The sequence below is a fragment of the Bos indicus x Bos taurus genome, chromosome 14 (genome assembly GCF_003369695.1).
Source record: "Bos indicus x Bos taurus breed Angus x Brahman F1 hybrid chromosome 14, Bos_hybrid_MaternalHap_v2.0, whole genome shotgun sequence".
Classification (NCBI taxonomy): Eukaryota; Metazoa; Chordata; class Mammalia; order Artiodactyla; family Bovidae; genus Bos; species Bos indicus x Bos taurus.
The window spans coordinates 66280580-66301459 of record NC_040089.1 but is presented as its reverse complement, the minus strand read 5'-3'; the positions used below and the strand labels follow the sequence as shown (position 1 = coordinate 66301459).

The window sequence follows — 20880 nt, the reverse complement described above, 5'->3', positions numbered from 1 at the left end:
ATCTTCCTGACCCAGGGATTGAACCCACGGCTCCTGAATTAAAGACGGATTCTTAACCATCTGAGCCACCAGGGAAGCCCAAGGAGTTAGTACCCAACACATAAATAAAAGGGTTGGTGGGATCTCCTGCATTTGTTGACCCTTGTGATATTTAGGACCCTCTTTCCCATTACTGATGCTAATTAACCCTCAACCTTACAACCGAACCATGACCTACTAAGATGTGTGGGGTAAGCTGAATCTGAGTTGTTCCTCCTCCGGAATCATGAGACAATGGGAACATCCGAATTTGCAATAATACAAACACAAAAACCAAAACTTCACAACATAACTTGCATTTAAAATTTTTTAAAAACCATTGGCTGAACTTTTTGTTTTCTTAAAGCAAAAATACAGAAAGAAAAATCACCATAAAATAATATTATAATCTAAAAAAAACCCCACAGTTAATATACTTGTGTGTTTACTTCCCTTTTGTTGAGATCAAATCATAATGCAAATTTTCTTTTTTTAGTTACTGTACTAAAAACAATTTGCCATATCATTAAAAATTCTTCATAGATATAATTTTAATGAGTCTGAATTATAATCCACCAAATCAGTTACATTTGAATGTAACTCTATCTGGTATTGGGGTTTCCCTAGTGGCTCAGATGGTAAAGAATCTGCTTGCAATACAGGAGACCTGGGTTCAATCCCTGGGTCAGGATGATCCTCTGGAGAAGTGAATGGCAACCCACTCCAGTATTCTTGCCTAGAGAATTCTATGGGCAAAGGAGCCTGGCGGGCTACAGTCCATGGGATCACAAAGAGTCGGAAATGACTGAGCAACTAACACACACACATATCTGGTATTTTGGCAACTGATTTAAAATAAAAGCACAAAATAAAATAAAAACACCAGAAACCTCCATTCAAGATAAGCTGGAATCTCCGCTTCCTCCATCTTTTTCTCAACCTAGCTCTCTCTCATTCAAGGGAGACACGTTCTTGCAGAGCTTTCCTGGGCAGGTATTTATAGAAACAGAGGTTTCACACAAAATAAACAGAGCATGGGAAACGTCCACCAAGCATGAGTTTGATTGTGTGGCATGGCCACTCTTCGTAAGAAAAGTTATGACAAACCTAGACAGCATATTAAAAAGCAGAGACATCACTTTGCCGTCAAAGGTCTGTATAGTCAAAGCTGTGGTTTTTCCAGTAGTCATGTATGGATGTGAGAGCTGGACCATAAAGAAGGCTGAGTGCTGAAGAATCAATGCTTTTGAGCTGTGGTGCTGGAGAAGACTCTTGAGAGTCCCTTGGACAGCAAGGAAATCAAACCAGTCCATCCAAAAGGAAATCAACCCTGAATATTCATTGGAAGACCTGATGCTGAAGCTGAAGCTCCACTACTTTAGTCACATGATGCAAAGAGCCGACTTATTGGAAAAGACCCTGAAATTGGGAAAGATTGAGGGTAGGAGGAGAAGTGGGTAACAGAGAATGAAGTGGTTGGATGGCATCACTGACTCAATGGACATGAGTTTGAGCAAACACCGGGAGATAGTGAAGGACAGGGAAGCCTGGTGTGCTGCCGTCCATGGGGTCGCAAAGAGTTGGACACAACTTAGCAACTGAACAACAACAGCAGTGGCTTTAGAACATGAAAGCAATATTTTCTACAGATAAATTAATGTATAGATACATAGCTCATTGCATTAAGAACTGAGTTTGGGACTAGCATAAAAATGTATGAAAATTTTCTATTTCAGATTTGGACCAAATAATTCAGGGAAACTAATTTCACATTTTAGAGCATTAGAAAAGGTATAAAAAAAATCAAGATCTCACTCCCAACTCCCATTACTAACATCCTGTGTATATGTAAGGAATCTTTCCAAGCAGCCCTTCTCCAGGGGATCTTAACCCAGGAATCAAACCAGGGTCTTCTGCATTGCAGGTGGATTCTTTACCAGCTAACCTACCAGGAAAGCCCTTCCAAGCAGAGGGAGATGGATTAACAATAGGTAACAATAAAAAAATAGGTTAAGTATCATTATACTAACACATACTAAATGCATTCCATTATAACAATCCTTGAGATGTCTATTTCACAGTGAAGGATTCCATCAAGAAGGGAGACACTGCTTACATGGAATAAGGAGATTTTAGAGTTAGCAGGAGAAACAGAGATAATCTACTCTAGGTTCTAACCTTTACAGTTGGGAAACTGAGGTCCAAAGTCTCATATTTATTGATCCGTTCATTTAACAAACATTTATATTACAGCACAGCTGGAACCAGCACCCACATTTCCTTGTCCCACTTCACAGCACTTTCTAGCATACTACACTCCATTTCCTTCCTTAGAGTAAGAAAGGCATCATTTTCCTTCTCATTGCTAAGCCACAGTTTCAGAAATAATGTCACTTTCAGAAGGAAGACAGAAGAACGCTATGTAGTAGACAATTTCATTGCTAAAAGCAAAAAGGACATGATTGGTAACGATAAACTTGAAATGTACTATATACATCAAATTATATCAATTGCCATAAAATAGTTATCAGAGTCTTATGAAACACAAATATACTACTTTTACTTTCTGAAATAATTTATGTGCCTGGTGTATTTTCCATAAGTTTTGAGAGAACATGTAATTTGCTACAAAATTTTAGCTAAGATAAGGGAATGAGATTTTTTAAAATTTATCTAGCAAAGAAAGTAATGAAAAGAACATTCTCTTAAGATACATCTACTTATAACTAATTTATCTTGCAAAACATGATTAAAATGAGATCTGTATTGAGCAAAAAGACAGTTTCTGAGCAACAGCTAATAACATGATTTCTAAGAACAGCAGTAAATTTTAATTTTATTTATTTTTTAATTGGAGGATTATTGCTTTACAATGTTGTGTTGGTTTCTGCCATACAACAAGAATCAGTCATAATTATATATACACACCCTTCCTCTTGAGCCACCCTCCCCACTCCCATCCCACCCTTTCAGGCTGTCAAGAACAGTAGTAAATTTTTTTAATGATAAAAAAATAAGCAAACTGCACTGTTCCCATATACATCTGCAATCAGAAATCTGTCAAACTCAGCCCTGTCTAGTTGTTGCTATAACAACAACCTTGCCTTCTAAACATGTACAAGGAAGGGAAAACTATTACGCTTTTATTTCTATAGTAAAAATTAATATTTAAAAATAGAGCATCTAAAGAGCAATAGTTTAAAAAGCATTGAAACAGATAATGCTGGTAACTGAACAGATTTTCACTAAGTATATTAAACTGAAGTTACTACGGAGCCCTAACTGCAGCACTCACAGTTTATGGACATTTTTGACTAAAGGCATCGTTGAGCAGAGGCTCATAAATCCTCTTCCATGCTGGCTTTCACAGGTCATGCTTCTACACAGAGAATGCTCCCAGACACAGGCCTACACACAGTGCTCCTGGCACAGGAGTTAATTCATTGCATGGTGAACACAGTGACTCCAGAGGCACTGTGGGCCACAATGATTAAATGCATTAAAAAAAAAGGTAGCCTATGGAAGAAAACATGCCCAAGTTCAAACAGTGGTTATGTAGGAATCACGGGAAAAAATACAGCGGGAATACTACGTAAGAGAGAAGGACAAAAAAGTGTCTTCTTGTATTTCCTTTGGTGCAAAAGCGTGCTCTCATGGCGCCGTTTATTAATGTATTCACACAGCCTCGATCATAATACTTCATGGTCAGGAGAATCAACCACAGTTACAACGGGCTGACTCCTATTGGGAAGTCATCTATACTCTTTTTGGTGATGAAGCGTCACCTGGCTTGCAGGCAGAATGGAAACGATTTCCTGTCATGGCTGTGTACAAGGGTGAGATACACGGACATTCTGCCTTGGATTTCCAGATGAAAACAGAGGCCAAGCCAAGATCCCCGTGTTTCAGCTGCACCAGGTATAAGTATGAGGAGCTGTCAGTCCCAAGTGTACACATGTTTCAGTTTGCAGCATGATGATATATCTGCACATTTTACTTAAATTCTCCCCTCCAACACAAACAATATATTTTTTTTTTAATTAAGGGTTTAAGAACACAAAAGAGGCTTCAGTAACTATTCAAATGTGTTATGGTATGGCTATTTTTTCATTCACATTTATTTACTTTTCTCCACTGTTTTACCCTTTTATGACCACTGCTATAAAGACAGATTTAACCCAAAGTTTTAAAAAATCAATTATACTTTATTTAAATGTGAGTATGTATATGACATTCTTATCTGATTCAGCTGGAAAGGAAAAACCTTTGGTTCCAGGATCACAAACCCAAATGCCTACAGGGGCCAGTTGGGTAATTCTCTAAAGAAGAAGGAATAATAAGGGTGGTGGGCTGTGCTGATCAGGGGCTGTGGGCCTGTGGTGACCTGGCGTACACAAGATCAATGAAAGGCGGTAGCCAGAACTCAGTCCTAGCCAACTTTAAGTCCAATGTTACCGGATCTGATTCTTTAAGACAAAAATCCAGTTTTTGTGCATCACTGTCCAATTTTTAAACACGGGAAATCAATTTGTATTCTTAAAAAGCATTCTTTGAGCCAAACAAACACAGCAGAGGCCAGATCTGGTCTACAGGCCACCCCTTTGTAAACTCTGATCTAGTCCGCAAATGAAAATTCCATCAGCTCGCCTGCCTAGATATTCAATTTATTGTTTAACCTCTATAATCCGAAGAGAAACCAGGGTATATGTTTATAATACAGGGAAGCAGAACACAAAGTACTAAAGAAAACACTCTTTTATAAAAAAAAGATCCCATGACATGAAAAGAACATATTTATACAATAATGCTACAAGCAGTTCCTCACATGTAAATATCTGGCTTGTGGTTTCTGACCGCTTAAAATGGCAACTTTATTGTGCTGCTAAAAAGCAAACCACAAAAGCACTTTCATGTCAGTCACAATCAAACTTCAAATACGTGGGCAATGTTGAGTGCACTCACAGGCTCAAGCAACTCTAGCCATTTTGAGGTACTGACTTCTCCAAAAGGATCACTCCTCTTTAGTTGCAGAATTGGAGGAGAGAAGTATGTCAATTACAATGAATTCCAAGGAATTAGGATTCGAAAATCTGAGGATGTAACACTCTGAAAAATGTTTCTTGACCGAGAAAAAGTTGTCCCACCACCTATATTGGCAGGAAAGTATCCAGTAATTCACGTTAGTAAAAATTGCTAACGGGTGTGGAGAAAAAGGAACCTTCCTACACCATTGGTGGGAAGGTAAATTGGTACAGCCGCTATGGAGAACAGTATGGAAGCTCCCTAAAAAACTAAAAATAGAGTTACCATGTGATCTGGAACTCCACTCCTGAGCATACATCCAGACAAAACTATAATTCAAAGAGATACATGCACCCCTATATTCATAGCAGCACTACTTACAACAGGCAAGACATGCAGGCAACCTACATGTCCACTGACAGATGAGTTGGCAGGTGAGCGGATAAAGAAGGTGCGGTACACATATACAATGGAATATTACTCAGCCACGAGAAGAATGACATAATGCCATTTGCAGCAACGTAGATGGCCCTAGAGATTTTCATATTAAGTAGAGCAAGGCAGACAGAGAAAGACAAATATTGTGTTATCACTTATTTGTGGAATCTAAGAAAATGATACAAATGAATTTATTCACAACACAGAAAGAAACTCACAGACACAGAAAATAAACTATGGTTACACTCTAGATGTAAATATAAGACAGGAAAACAACAAGGACTTACAGTATAGCACAGGGAGATACACTCAATATTTTTATAACACTCTATCACAGAAAAGAGTCTGAAAAACACGCACACATATATAACTAAATCACTTTGCTGTATACATGAAACTGACACAATATTGTAAGTTAACTACACCTCAGTTTTTTTAAAAAGAGAAAAAATTGCTATTGTCATTTATTGAAGATAATGAAATTATAGGTAACATGCATAATTTCACATGAGGAAAGTTACCTGGATTAAGAACAAACATCTTTTCTACATTTTTCTTGATATACATTAGTGATTAAATTGAATGAAAGGACTCCAAAAATGTAAAAATACGATCTCTGACAGGATTAACTGTGTATTATACATGTAATAGTGCAATATATCATCATCAGCAATTTCTTTAGCAATACTGTGGTGTCCTCAAAAAGTAAGGATGGGTGGAAAAAGATGTTTCAAATAAAGGTTTTTGGGTTTTAGGAATGCTTTCAGCTGAGAGTGCATGAGCAGACATAAAATAAGGACTTCAGGGATTTATTCCACACATTTTATTTAGGCAGGTTTTTGGGACAAATGTGCGACGGCAGACAACCCAGCAAGCCACCGAGAAAAGGGATATTTTCCGCATATTTCCAGAGTAAAAACAAGCGTCCGTGTGAAGTGCCACCATCACAGGCAGCCCATGAGCCCTGACAACCTCATTCAGGCTGGCGCCGAGCACAGGGCATTAAAGGACAGAGAATCTGCCACACTGAGGCTTGTGGGACGCTACAGGTCACTCGCTTATGGGCCTGTTTGTGTTTTCCTTCATTTGTTTCTAATAAAAATCTTGGAGACCAAAGTTACTGCTTGAGATGACTTCTCTGGAATTCCAAAAGGCCTCACCAGGGTTTTCTGGCTGCGCTATGACCATTGTTTAATGGAATACAGACACATTGCAGCTTACAGCTTCATGACGGCACACAGAAATACATGAAACAACATATATTTCCACATCATGAATTTCAATTTGAACAAAAGCCAGCATGTTAGGGAAAATGCACGATGGAAAAGACTTACCAGTCATCTGCTTCATTCTCGCCTCATTTTCTCAGTGCAGTTCAGATCTCCAGCCTTAATTCAAATTAGCCGAGTCACAGGGTGACTACTTCTCTTAGGAAATTATCCCAGGGCCAAGGAGACCTCACTGCTATCAATTTTATCATTCCATATAAAATTTCAAGTGTTTGATCTCATATAATTCATCGTGATTTTAATCTACTTATTACTCGCTTCTATTCACCTGGGCAGTAATTAAGTAAAATAACAAGGTTGTATGTCTCATACAGTTCCCGGCACGGTGGATGTTCATTCAGCATTAGTTTCCTACCTTTAACTATTTCTAAACTGTTACCTGAATTTAATTTGGAAAAAGTGGATCTATTCTCTGAACTCTAATTACTTTCAATCAATACACTCAGAGGTATAGAACTGAAAAATGTCCATCATGTTTTATTTCTCCCACCCTTCCTGCCCCCACAACAACATCCTTTCATATCCCACTCCCTAGCTACCCCTAGACAAGTCAATTTTATACTGAGAGAAGTCTACCATGAACCTCCTTCATTTTCTGTGGCTTCAACTCTTCAGTTTATTGATAACTTTATTATTTTCACTCATCTCTCAATGGTTATGCATAGCATACATCACCATCAGGGGATAAACAGAAAAAAGCAAACATAAAATGTAAGGGCACACTTTGTATTAATAGATGCACAAATAATCTAACTCAACCCCCCAAGGACAGGCTTATAAACCTGTAAGTCTTTACAGAAGTGAATATTCACAAGTTCTTTGCAATAAATGTTTAACCATTGCACTTCATCAGGAATTGAAATCTTTTAAGTAACACCTTGGAGAAGGAAATGGCAACCCACTCCAGTATTCTTGCCTGGAGAATCCCATGGACAGAGGAGCCTGGCAGGCTACAGTTTATGGGATTGCAGAGAGTCGGACACAACTGAAGTAAGAGAACAAACAAGCAACACCCTAGAACAGAACACTTCTCTTCCTATATCCTAGAACAGGATGTCCTAGAATACTCAATCATCACTTTATCAAAATTCAAATTCAAACCAATTCTGTGAGGCTGTATGATTTCTTGTATCATGCTGTCCTGAAAAAATCAGACAGCCAGCAACATGACACATAGTCCCAATCTCCGGGTCTCAGCTGAATGGCCAAGATGAACATTAAGCAGCTCATGCATTGCATGATGAGCATCGCCAAAGGGGAAGTAAGGGTCAAAGCTTCTACATGCAGTTGAACAGGTTGTGCACTGCACAAAGACACTACATGTGAGGGGGCACCACCCACAGCTCAGGTCTTGGTGCTTCGTATATTTCTCAGGACGATTTTCCGACAGATGGCACTAGTGTGTCCTGCTCCAATGACATTATTGTCTTAACATAATCTGCAGACCAAAATAAAGTATGAGAAAGGCTGCCTTTTTCTAATTCACAAAAGGGCACCAATAGATGAGAGGAGGGCCCATGCAGGGTGCTAAGGGAGCAGAGAAGAAGCCGGTTTAATTTAACACAGAAGCCAAAAAAAAAAAAAAAAAGGCCTCCTGGGGAAGAGGGACAGGAAAGATTAGCAGCAGTTTAAAATTTTATTACAAACTGCACAGAATATCCAAGTTATTTCTCTTTATTGGACTTCTGGTGTAATAAATAGTTTCTCAGAAAAACACTTTCTCAAATTGCAGTTAGATCTGAATGTCTCTCTGAAGTTAATTAGGAAGTGAACAAAAGTGCTCTGAAGCCAGAGCAAGAAGACAGAAAGTTGCACGCACATTTTAGACTGTTTTCCCTCGGACAAAATTCTGTGTTTGTTTTTTATATGTATTTTGTTTTGCTAGGTTATTTGGAAATTCTGGTAGTTTCCAACACATTTTGGTGGGAAATATGTGGAGGAGTCAAAAGATAATTGCTGCTTAGTGGCTGAACAAATGAGCTGTGAGGAGCCTACCCTTCTTCTCCCTGAGAATTAATTACTGGAGGACCAATGCTGAAGCTGAAGCTCCAATACTTCGGTCTCCTGATGGGAACAACCAACTCATTGGAAAAGACTCTGATGCTGGGAAAGATTGAGGGGAGGAGATGTAGGGAGCAACGGAGGATGAGATGGTTGGATGGCATCACTGACTCAGTGAACATGAGTTTGAGCAGACTCTGGGAGACAGTGAAGGACAGGGAAGCCTGGTGTGCTTCAGCCCATGGGGTTGCAAAGAGTCGGACACGACTTTAGTGACTGAACAATGAACAACGACAATGGTAAGGACAATAAAAGGCATTTCTTGAGTGGTTCATTCATTTTTGAGAATTTAACAACCAGCCGTCTTCATAAGCACGGAAGTAAAGTCCCTTATAAAGAATAATGTACTCTGCTTCTAGTTAATTAAAAATATAAATCACAGTGACGATGGCCAGACTTGTCACTGCGTCAAACACTGCACTGTGTATCCAACACTGTTCTTCAGTGTTTGTTTGCTCAGTTCTTTCCCATGACAACTTCTGAGGGAAGAACTGATTCTATTCCCATTTTATAGATGATGGAACTGAGGCATAAACCCATCTAAGCCACTTGCCTGAGGTCACAGAGCTTTCCAGGCGTAGCTCCTAGGGCTGGTACTCGTCACCATTCTACTGCCCTGTCTTATTGGGAAGAGTATCCAGCCAAGGCTTTAGACAAAATTGAAACACCAACTCTTAAGATTTCTTAATTAATGGAAAAACAAACTCCTAGAATTAACCATGAAAAAAAGTGAAACTGGTAGTCACTCAGTCATGTCTGACTCTTTGCGGCCCCATGGATTGTAGCCCACCAGACTCCTCTGTCCATGGGATTCTCCATGGATTACTGGAGTTGGTTGCCATTCCCTTCTCCAGGGAATGGAGGTAGCCATTTCTTTCTCCCAACCCAGGGATTGAACCCAGGTCTCCTGCATTGTGGGCAGATTCTTGACTGTCTGGGCCACCAGGGAGGCCTGCCAGCATATAATCAGCATTTTGGCCAGAACAAGCTTTTGTACTTATTATTCACTGAGAAAGCTCTCCAGTGAGAAAAGGAAGGTAAAAGTAGAAGGTGATACAAGAATATGAGGGCTCTGAGCCTCTTTATCCAATAGAGGACCAAGGCCTGGGCATTCAGAGCTGCCTGTGTATCAGGATTACTCCCATTATCCACCTCCCCACCCTGCTGTAGGTACTGGCCAGGTATCTATCCTGTCTGAGTCTCTTGAACGCTCTGACTGCTTGTGAGCGTTGCCGTAAGGACTCTCTAGAGGGTTTTCTGCAGAACTGTTGTCCCTTAAGATGCTTCTTATAAAGGCATCTTGTGGACAATAGATTTGGAAAGCTGGCTTACTGCATTTGCTTCTGAAAAATTGACAGCATGCCTGGGCCTATCCCAGAGCCTCAAGAAATCCTCTACTCAGGAAACCTGTGTACTGTTTTAAATCCAATATTGCAGAAACCTGCTTGATTACAGAATTCTTTGTTTCTTAGAAAGCCTATGAAACCATCAGTAAAACTCGTGCCTGAGAAGATGCCACCTCCAGGTAAGCATGTCCGTGTAGAGCAGCAGGACACACAGAGAGAAGGAAAGAAAGACTAGAAGGGAAGATGGTTCAAGGCGAGAACGTGGGTGGAGTACAAACTGAAATGTCCCTGGTGGTTACTGTAGTGCTTCTTACGTGCTAGTCCTAAAAAAAAATCTGTTGCACTGAAGTGTACAAAGGGAGGAGGAATTTGATTATGTAAGACAAAGCAGTGGGACTGACATATTAGCAGCCTGGGCTTAGTGACCCACACAGTATCGCCTTACTTCTGGAGAGGAGGAAAAGGAACACAGTGTGTTGGTATGAACCAGGCTACCCAAGGTAAATGAAGAAGATGGAAGAAAGTTCCTTCACTTGGATTTAAGAGCTAAAACTTAAAAAAAAAAAAAAATGTTTGGACTTCAGTTTTCTTTTTTTTTTTTCTTTTCAAACTTTGAAAGCCACAAAAGACAGCAGAAAAGCCAGAAAAGAATATGCAGTCTCTCATGCAACATTGCAACAAATATTACCTTTGTTTAAAAAAAAAATCATAGGAAGGTTTGATTTCCTTCTTGAAGCTCCCAAGAAATAATAGGGAAAATGAAATTAGTGAAGTGTAGACCCTTTTCTGCCTCAGCTGTAGATACAGCCTTAGGATAATGTATTTATTAAAAAATACTGTCCCCTTCGCTTCACGTTTTCTAGAGTTTCTAGAACCTTTATAAAGAATTATAAAAGTGGTAGGGGGTTGTCCTGGGGAAAATCCTGCATCTCCAGCATCCCTTACCCACCCATAGCGCTGCACAGTGACCTGAATTCAAAGCAAGAGTGCTGTGGGAATATTATTTGTGAGCACATATTACCGTGTGCAAAGACTGCAAAGCAAGAAACAATTTGTTTGAGGCTATAGCTTTACTTCTTGGAATCATTTTAAATGGGTAGAGAGGGAGGTTGCTAAAAATGCTCTAAAGTTGAAGCATTAATCCAGGCTAGGGGTAGACGAAGACAAACGAAGGAGAGCCTGGAGAAGAGCCCACCTCCAAGTCCGAAGGTGGGTGGACTGCCCCACCCCTCCAGGAAAGCTGGCAGGACACTGTCCGAGGGGTAGGCAGTTAAACTTAAAACCTCCCATTATTAATGAGAGCTTCGAGCAAGTCAGGCCGAGACAAGCAGCTTCACAGGCGGCTTCACTGAAGGTCTGTGAGGAGTTTATCAGGGCTGGCCCTTCATCTCTGATAATTTCCGAATTCTCACTTCGGGTCTCAAGCGGCCTGGCTTATCTTCATTTCTGTGAGATCTCTGGTGTTTATAATAAATCCGGCACACCCGCCTTCCTTTGTGCTAGTTGGAATGGCTCTTTTCTTGTTCCCAGAAAAAAGCTTCCCAGGAGCAGGGGATTTGAGATAAACGGAGAATTTCAGTACAATGTGGTGCACTCAGCCCTCCCCCGGGCCTCTGTGTGATCTGCCTGGATACTTCTGTTCTAGGCTATTGCACTGAAACAGCACGAAGCAGAAGAACCGAAACTAGAGATGAGCTCTGAACAGACAGTCGCTATGAAAAATAATACAACATTTTCAGAACAACCGGGGCCTACAGAAGTCTCAAGGTGACAATATAACTATGCGTGCGTGCCAATCACTTCAGTCATGTGCAACTCTTTGCGACCCTACAGACCACAGTCCTCCAGGCTCCTACGTCCATGGGAGTCTCCAAAAGAGAATACTGGAGTGGGCTGCCATGCCTTCCTCCAGGAAATCTTCCTGACCCAGGGATAGAACCTGCATCTCTTATGTCTCCTGCATTGGCAGGCAGGTTCTTTACCATTAGTGCCAGTGGGGAAGCACAATATAGCTATACCTTTTTATCTATTATTTCTTAGATTTTGAGAAGGAAAAAATATAAAGAATGTCCCTGTACATAGTATATGCAATAGTAAATAGAAGATAAGATACCTTTTTTTTTTTAATATCTAAGAACTGTACAAAAAAGAGCTTCATGACCCAGATAATCACGATGGTGTGATCACTGACCTAGAGCCAGACATCCTGGAATGTGAAGTCAAGTGGGCCTTAGGAAGCATCACTACGAACAAAGCTAGTGGAGGTGATGGAATTCCAGTTGAGCTATTCCAAATCCTGAAACATGATGCTGTGAAAGTGCTGCACTCAATATGCCAGCAAATTTGGAAAACTCAGCAGTGGCCACAGGACTGGAAAAGGTCCGTTTTCATTCCAATCCCAAAGAAAGGCAATGCCAAAGAATGCCCAAACTACCGCACAATTGCACTCATCTCACACGCTAGTAAAGTAATGCTCAAAATTCTCCAAGCCAGGCTTCAGCAATATGTGAACCGTGAACTTCCTGATGCGCAAGCTGGTTTTCGAAAAGGCAGAGGAACCAGAGATCAAATTGCCAACATCTGCTGGATCATGGAAAAAGCAAGAGAGTTCCAGAAAAACATCTATTTCTGCTTTATTGACTATGCCAAGGCCTTTGACTGTGTGGCTCACAATAAACTGTGGAAAATTCTGAAAGAGATGGGAATACCAGACCACCTGATCTGCCTCTTAAGAAATCTGTATGCAGGTCAGGAAGCAACAGTTAGAACTGGACATGGAACAACAGACTGGTTCCAAACAGGAAAAGGAGTACGTCAAGGCTGTATATTGTCACCCTGCTTATTTAACCTATATGCAGAGTACATAATGAGAAACGCTGGACTGGAAGAAACACAAGCTAGAATCAAGATTGCCAGGAGAAATATCAATGACCTCAGATATGCAGATGACACCACCCTTATGGCAGGAAGTGAAGAGGAACTCAAAAGCCTCTTGATAAAAGTGAAAGTGGAGAGTGAAAAAGTTGGCTTAAAGCTCAACATTCAGAAAACGAAGATCATGGCATCAGGTCCCACCACTTCATGGGAAATAGATGGGGAAACAGTGGAAACAATGTCAGACTTTATTTTTTTGGGCTCCAAAATCACTGCAGATGGTGACTGCAGCCATGAAATTAAAAGATGCTTATTCCTTGGAAGGAAAGTTATGACCAACCTAGATAGCATATTCAAAAGCAGACACTACTTTGCCAACAAAGGTTCGTCAGTCAAGGCTATGGTTTTTCCTGTGGTCATGTATGGATGTGAGAGTTGGACTGTGAAGAAGGCTGAGCGCTGAAGAATTGATGCTTTTGTACTGTGGTGTTGGAGAAGACTCTTAAAAGTCCCTTGGACTGCAAGGAGATCCAACCAGTCCATTCTGAAGGAGATCAGCCCTGGGATTTCTTTGGAAGGAATGATGCTAAAGCTGAAACTCCAATACTTTGGTCACCTCATGCGAAGAGTTGACTCATTGGAAAAGACTCTGATGCTGGGAGGGATTGGGGGCAAGAGGAGAAAGGGATGACAGAGGATGAGATGGCTGGATGGCATCACCGACTCCATGGACGTGAGTGTGAGTGAACTCCAGGAGTTGATGATGGACAGGGAGGCCTGGCGTGCTGCGATTCATGGGGTTGCAAAGAGTCGGACATGACTGAGTGACTGATCTGATCTGAAGCAGCTTTTGTTTTATTTTTTTTAATTTTGATAAGATACTTTCAAATTGCTGATTTTATCTGAATGTTAAAAATGTCAAATGATTATATAAATTGTGTGCCTATTCAGAGTAGGGTGATTTTAACTGAACAATTTCTAGAAAGCCAAAAAAGCATTCTTTGCTAACCATTCTATTATTGTACATTATGAAATTATTTTAAATAAGATACTTTAAATGATTAAGAAGGGGAGACTGCTTTCAAAATGAAACAAACTTCCCTTTGAGTATACATTATTTCAGTTTAAATTATGTTTTTAAAAAGAATATCATACAATTTTTTGGAAAATATTACACTTGGGATAATATGCCTGATCTAGTTGCTACCAGACAATAACCATCAACTTGTTTCTATTTCAATGAAGATTCCAAGTTCACAGAAACTTAGAAACATGCTGTTTCCATAGCAGCAGATAAAGGGTGAAACTCAAAAGATTTTATTGATTTTAACAGAGCTTAGAGAATTTGCTCTCTTTTTTAGCAGTAATTTTTGCTTTTTCTTTAGTCTTTAGCAACATCCCATATTCTCTTGTCTAAATGTATCTAGCAAGTCATAAAAAATTTTGAAAGTAGGTTAATTATGACATTACTGTAAAATTACACATTCTTAGAGATAGTAATATATCTAACTCTTAATGTAAAAGAGATGCTAAACTATGGATCAGGCATCAAGGACTCTACATGTCATGTCAGTTTAACATATGAATAAAATATGTCCTTCTATCACAAATGTTTTAAGATAATTCATTAATGATTAAAAAGCATGTATAACATTTGCTGTGGCTGTTGATTTATTGACTCAGACACCAGGAATCAGGCTTTTAAACATAAACGTTACAGCTACAAAATGCCAGTTTCTTCATGGTTAATGGGGCACCATGACAATGAATAACTGAAATTAGGAGTATAATTGTTCCAAGTGAGCATGCTAAGAAAAAAGGAAACAGACTTTTTTCTTCTGGGCCTGTGTTCAGTTGGATGTTTTTTCACCGATTATTCTGATCTCTTAGAATTTCTATTTGTCAAAACACAGAGAAATGGCCCACCTGTAACAGACATACAGCCTAAGGGAGCGATGAGAGTAATGGGGGCGACTCCATAGGCCACGAAGTTTCCCATCTCTCCCAGGGCCATCAGTATGACTCCGCCCCACCACAACACGCTCCTGAAGTACGGCCTTGGGTGTTCCTGCTGTGCCAACCGGAGATGTGAATACTTCTAGAAGTCAAACAGAATGTAAATAAGAAAACATTTCCACGTAACTAAAACTTGCCTTGAAAATTTTGGTCCTATAAAATTGCTTCATGGCTCTTAAATTTATTTGCCGATTATAATAGAGCAATTATTATGATTTTCTGTTTTGTTCCAAACATACTAAAAGTGACTCATACTGACACAGTATTTTATAGTTTAAAGGGCCTTCTTCAATATTAATTAATTCTCATAGCTCTGTGAATAAATATCATTATTACTATCTAAAGGTGGGATGTATGTTAAGGAGTTAAGTGACTTTTTATTCTACCACACCAAAATACTTCTTTTATTAGATTGTCAAAAAAAAAAATCAGGTTCCCAAAATAAACATCATTGAAATAAATATGCTAAATTATTAAAGAAACACCTTTGGAAAAGGGATTTAAAGAAAGCATATCTTAGGATGAGTCAAAGTAGCTACCACAATAAATGTTACAGGGCAGAAAGCTCTGGTAGCAGAGGGTTGGGATGGAGGAACTCATTTCTATCTGCTTTGAATATATTCTTTTATTGCAAACATGTGAATTCCTGAAAAACTGGCCATTAAATAAAGCCCTATTTCCCTCTTGATTTTTATGATAACTTAACTCACTTCTTTAAGAAGTATGTACAATTCTAGATGACTTTAAAATTTTTTCTTTAAATTTTTTTTAAAAGCTTCAGAAGTTATTCAGAAAATAATAAAAGTACTATAAGAAAATGTAGAACATTAAATAAATCTTGGTTTATGCCAACATTATGAACATCTTTTCTCAGTGTGATACAAATTCACATGAAGTTTGACTGGGGTATACAATATTAATAAGAGGTTCACAAAAACTTTTAACTTCTTTTAAAATCAGAAGAAAAAACATGAATACAATCCAATCAGTACTACATCTGTCTTTGTATCAATAAGGACATAAGATACACTTTCTTTAATGGAGGAAGAAGGCAAGAGTGTCTGAGGCTTATTAAAGTCATAATGTGTTCTTGGATCAAACAACAGAGTTAGAAAAATAAGCTTCTTCTTACCTGAATATTTAGGGAAATGCTGATTACCAGGTTTCCTAAAATGGCCAGCAAAACTCCAAAAAGGTGAATCTATAAAAGAAAATGCTTTCTTTAAATAGCACTTGTAAGATATTTACCAGAAAAAAAAAAAAAAAACTACAAAAATTTAAGTTGATACATTCATTCCTTTGTTCATTCATTCTGCAAATATTTCCGTAGCACCCATTTGCCAGGGTCATTTGGAATACGGACAACGGTTTTATTAGGATTAATTTCTCACTTTAGTCAAATATTATTTTTTAGAACTAGTTCAATCTGTATTTAATTCTCTAGGTACTTGCTCCATTTACTAAAATAAATCGTCATCAGGTTCTCACTTTTTCCCATTAAGATGCTTCTGCTGCTGCTGCTGCTAAGTCGCTTCAGTCGTGTCCGACTCTGTGCGACCCCAGAGACAGCAGCCCACCAGGCTCCCCCATCCCTGGGATTCTCCAGACAAGAACACTGGAGTGGGTTGCCATTTCCTTCTCCAATGCCTGAAAGTGAAAAGTGAAAGGGAAGTCACTCAGTTGTGTCCGACTCTTTGCGACCCCATGGACTGCAGCCTACCAGGCTCCTCCATCCATGGGATTTTCCAGGCAAGAGTACTGGAGTAAGATGCTTCTTATCCTGTTTTCAATTTTCCTCAGCAACTCCTCTGATTGGGGTGTTCATTGCCTCAAGTATGTGAATGCTTTTCTCCCTCTTTTTTTTTTTCTTTTCTTTTCTTTTTCTTAAGACATTCTGGTAGACGGGAAGGTATTTTGGGAAACTGTGGTATGAAAGAAAGATCATTGGCTTTGGAATTAAAGGATAAATCTGAAGTTCAGATCTGCTATTTTCTGATGGGCAACTTTGAGCAAGCTATTTCAGATCCCTGGATCCAGTAGACAGGGGTTGTTGGATAAGATGTTTCCAAAATCCTTTTACCTCTAAAGTGTTATGAACTCTACCGGAGACAGACTAAATTTTCCACTGCTCCCCTGGTCAAGAACCCACAATCCCTCTCTACAGTCAACTACATCGAATATAAAACTACTATTCCAGCTCCCCATAATCCATCCTCATCCTGAACGCCTGCTGTCCACAGCACACTCAAGGTGCTCTCTCTGCCTTGGGTAACCTGGTTCTCGTCTTCTCCGGTCAGATGTCATACCCTGCTCAGGTCATTCCTCTCACCCAGGCAGCATCTCCTTCCCCGAAGGAGATGTCATTCCAAACAGACCTCACCCTCCTGGCCTTACAACCGTCTCAGACACCACAGCCCATCTTTACTGTCTCAGAATCTAAACGGTGCACGTCCCTATTTCTTCTTTTATACTGTCCTGTGTATCATCAGGCTCTATCAAGAGATGGCAAATTCTCCAAGGGAAGAGGATCGTGTCTTAGGCTTCCACCAAGTCTTCTACATCATCTACTATACACAATGAGCGGCTTAAAAAAACACTTGCTTGAAAAAGCATATAGTGGTTTAAAACAAGAACTACAGAGGTTAAAAAAATAAGTTTTGACACATTGTCCAAGATGTTTACTATAGATAGCATATGTATTATTTGATAACTTCAAAAGATGTATTTACTGCTACTATCTAGGTACACGGAGAAGGCAATGGCACCCCACTCCAGTATTCTTGCCTGGAAAATCCCATGGATGGAGGAGCCTGGTAGGCTGCAGTCCATGGGGTCGCTAAGAGTCAGATACGACTGAGTGACTTCACTTTCACTTTTCACTTTCATGCATTGGAGAAGGAAATGGCAACCCACTCCAGTGTTCTTGCCTGGAGAATCCCAGGGACAGGGGAGCCTGGTGGGCTGCCATCTATGGGGTCACACAGAGTCGGACACGACTGAAGTGACTTAGCATCTAGGTACAAAGATGTAATATCTGCTAGTAGTAAGAATTAGTAATGATAGAAGGGCTCTTCCCCCTTCTTCTTCTTTAGTACAGAACTTTTAACTAGCTTCAAATTCCAAAGCATTATTTGAATTTCAAATGAACATTACAAGCACAAGGAACCCTTTTCAGTATGCAAAATGCCTTTGAAGTTTTAGAACTTTATTATGCGTGCTGAAGTGAAATTCAGTATTTTTTAAAAAATGAAGCAGAAAAGCTGAAAACCCATTTAATAGCTGACATATAATATCCATAGTCTTTAATCAGTTAAGAATTTTCTTTTCCTAATAAAGGCAGTTGGCAACAATTTTGATCACTGTTCCTCATGGGGAACAATTGTATCATAATCTAATGTGCTATTTCCATGCTTTCGATTTACAATTGAGTACATTTGGCAGTAATCAGGAAAATAAAAATTCAGAAGAAGTTTGGGATTGAATGAGTAATTATGAAAATCTTCTGTAATTATAAAAGTAAATTGGTGAATAGAAATAACTTACTTCAAAATTCTTTAAATGATTCACTGAGTAGTTTAAACACCACCAGGCCCAGTGTTTAGAAATTGGTTAGCAGGATTTGGCAATGATTTCTTGGATATGACATGAAAAGCACAGGCAACAGAAGAAAAAATAGATAAGTTGGACTTTATCAACAGTGAAGTATTTTGTGCATCAAAGGACACTATTAGCACAGTGAAAGGCAACCCACACAACGGGAGGAAATATTTGCCAATCATGTATCTGATAAAGATTGGTATCTAAAATAGATAAAGAACCCCCACAACTGAACAGCAACAAAAAAATTAACAATGCAGCTGAAAAATGGTCAAAGAACTTGAATAGACTTTCCTCCAAAGAAGATCCATAAATGGCCAATAGGCACATGAAAACATGCTCAATAGCACTAATCATTAGCAAAAGGCAAATCAAAACAATTAAAAAATAATAGTAAGCTTTGGTAAGGATGTGGAGAAACTGAAATTCTTGTTCACTGCTAGTGGAGATGTAAAATGGGATGGCTGCTGATCTCATGCCATATACAAAAAAATCAGCTCAAAATCAACCAAAGACCTAAATGTAACAGCCAATACGATAAAATTCTCAGAATAAAACACAAGGGTAAATCTTTGTGACCTTAGATTTGGCCATGGATTCCCATAGATAAGACATCAAAAGCATAAACAACAAAGAAAAAAATAATTGGACTCATTAACATTAAAAAATTGTGTATTTCAAAGGACACGATCAAGAAAGTGAAAAGATCATCTACAAAATGGGAGACAATATTTGGAAATCATACATCTGATCATATATCTGATAAGGCACTTATACCTAGAATCTATAAAGAACTCATATAATGCAGTAATAATGACAAATGACCCAATTAAAAATGGGCAAAGGATCTGAATGGACATTTCTCTGAAAAAGACAAATGGCTAATAAGCACATTGAAAAGATGTTCAACATCACTAGTCATTAGGGATTGCAAATCAAAACCATGGTGATAAACCACTTCATACCAAATGAGATAGCTATAATAAAAAGTCAGATAATAACAAGCATTAGTAAGGAGGTAGATAAATCAGAACTCTCACACACTGCTCATGGAAATATAAAATGGTGCAACCACTTTGGAAAACAGTCTGGCAGTTCTTCAAAAAGTTAAGCACAGAATTTACATTTGACTCAGCAATTCCATTCCTAGGTATAAATCCAATAGAAATGAAAATGTGTCCATACAAAAACTTGTACACAGATCTCCATACCAGTATTGCTCAGATTAGTCAAAAGTGGAAGTAGTGAACAGACAACCAAAATGTGGGATATTCATACAATGGGATACTGTTCATCCATAAAAATGAATGAAGTAATGAAATATGTTACAACCTAAGTGAACCTTGAAAAGTTTATGCTGGGTGAAAGAATTAAGTCACAGAAGAGCACATATTTTAAGATTCTATTTACATGATAGGTCCAGATTAGGCAAAACTATAGAGACAGAAAGCAGATTTGTGGTTGTTTAGGGATGGGAAGGAGGAGGGCCTTGGGCATGACAGCTAAAGGCTGGGGCTTTCTTTTTGAGGTGATAAAAATGTTCTAAAGTTGATTGTGGTGATGTTTGTACCACTCAGTGAACTGTACACTTTAAATGAGTAGATTATATGCTATGTGAATTATATTTCAATAAAGTTGTTACCAAAAAAAAAATGATTTTAAAAACACAGGCATTTACTTTTTTTGTCCAAAGAAATAAAATGCTACAAATGTAACAAGCTCTACTTCAGTCTCTTCTCCCTCCCAGAGATAAATGACTGTTTTTATGAAGTTAACATAAATATATTTCTTTCCTTCCTTGATTTATTTTTAATATCTTAATTTTGTTTACTCCATTTTTCCTTTTTTGTCTTCTTCATTTGAACTCTTAACTCATCAGCTTTTTCTGCTTCTATCCAGTGATATATGCAAATAGGGATACTCATTTCTAAGTATATCTTCTGTTTTAGCTGCCTGCATACTTTTGGCATCCACAGTTTTCACTGGCATTTAGTTCTAAATATTTTATGATCATCTTATTTTAATCTGAGCCTATATTATTAAAAGGTGTATTTTTCAATATTTCTAAATGAATGGGGTGTTGATGTTCACTTTCTTGCTAATTTCTAATTTTACTGAGTTGTGGGCAGAAAACATGCTGTGTATAAATTAACATTTGCCTTTCACCTATTATACTGTGTAAATTAAAATTTGTGACTGGCTGGTGTAAGGTCAAACAA

General features: G+C 38.7%; 1 protein-coding gene across 3 annotated transcripts in view; it reads right to left on the bottom strand.

The window, feature by feature from the left end:
- NIPAL2 (NIPA like domain containing 2) overlaps nt 1-20880 on the bottom strand; it is a 91194-nt gene that overhangs the window by 47430 nt on the left and 22884 nt on the right. For all 3 annotated transcript variants that reach the window (XM_027561463.1, XM_027561464.1, XM_027561465.1), the window contains exons 2-3: nt 16197-16265; nt 14975-15146 (exon numbers count right to left, since the gene is read on the bottom strand). In XM_027561463.1, coding sequence (XP_027417264.1) covers nt 14975-15146; nt 16197-16265 — 241 coding nt within the window. The remainder of the gene's footprint in view (nt 1-14974; nt 15147-16196; nt 16266-20880) is intronic.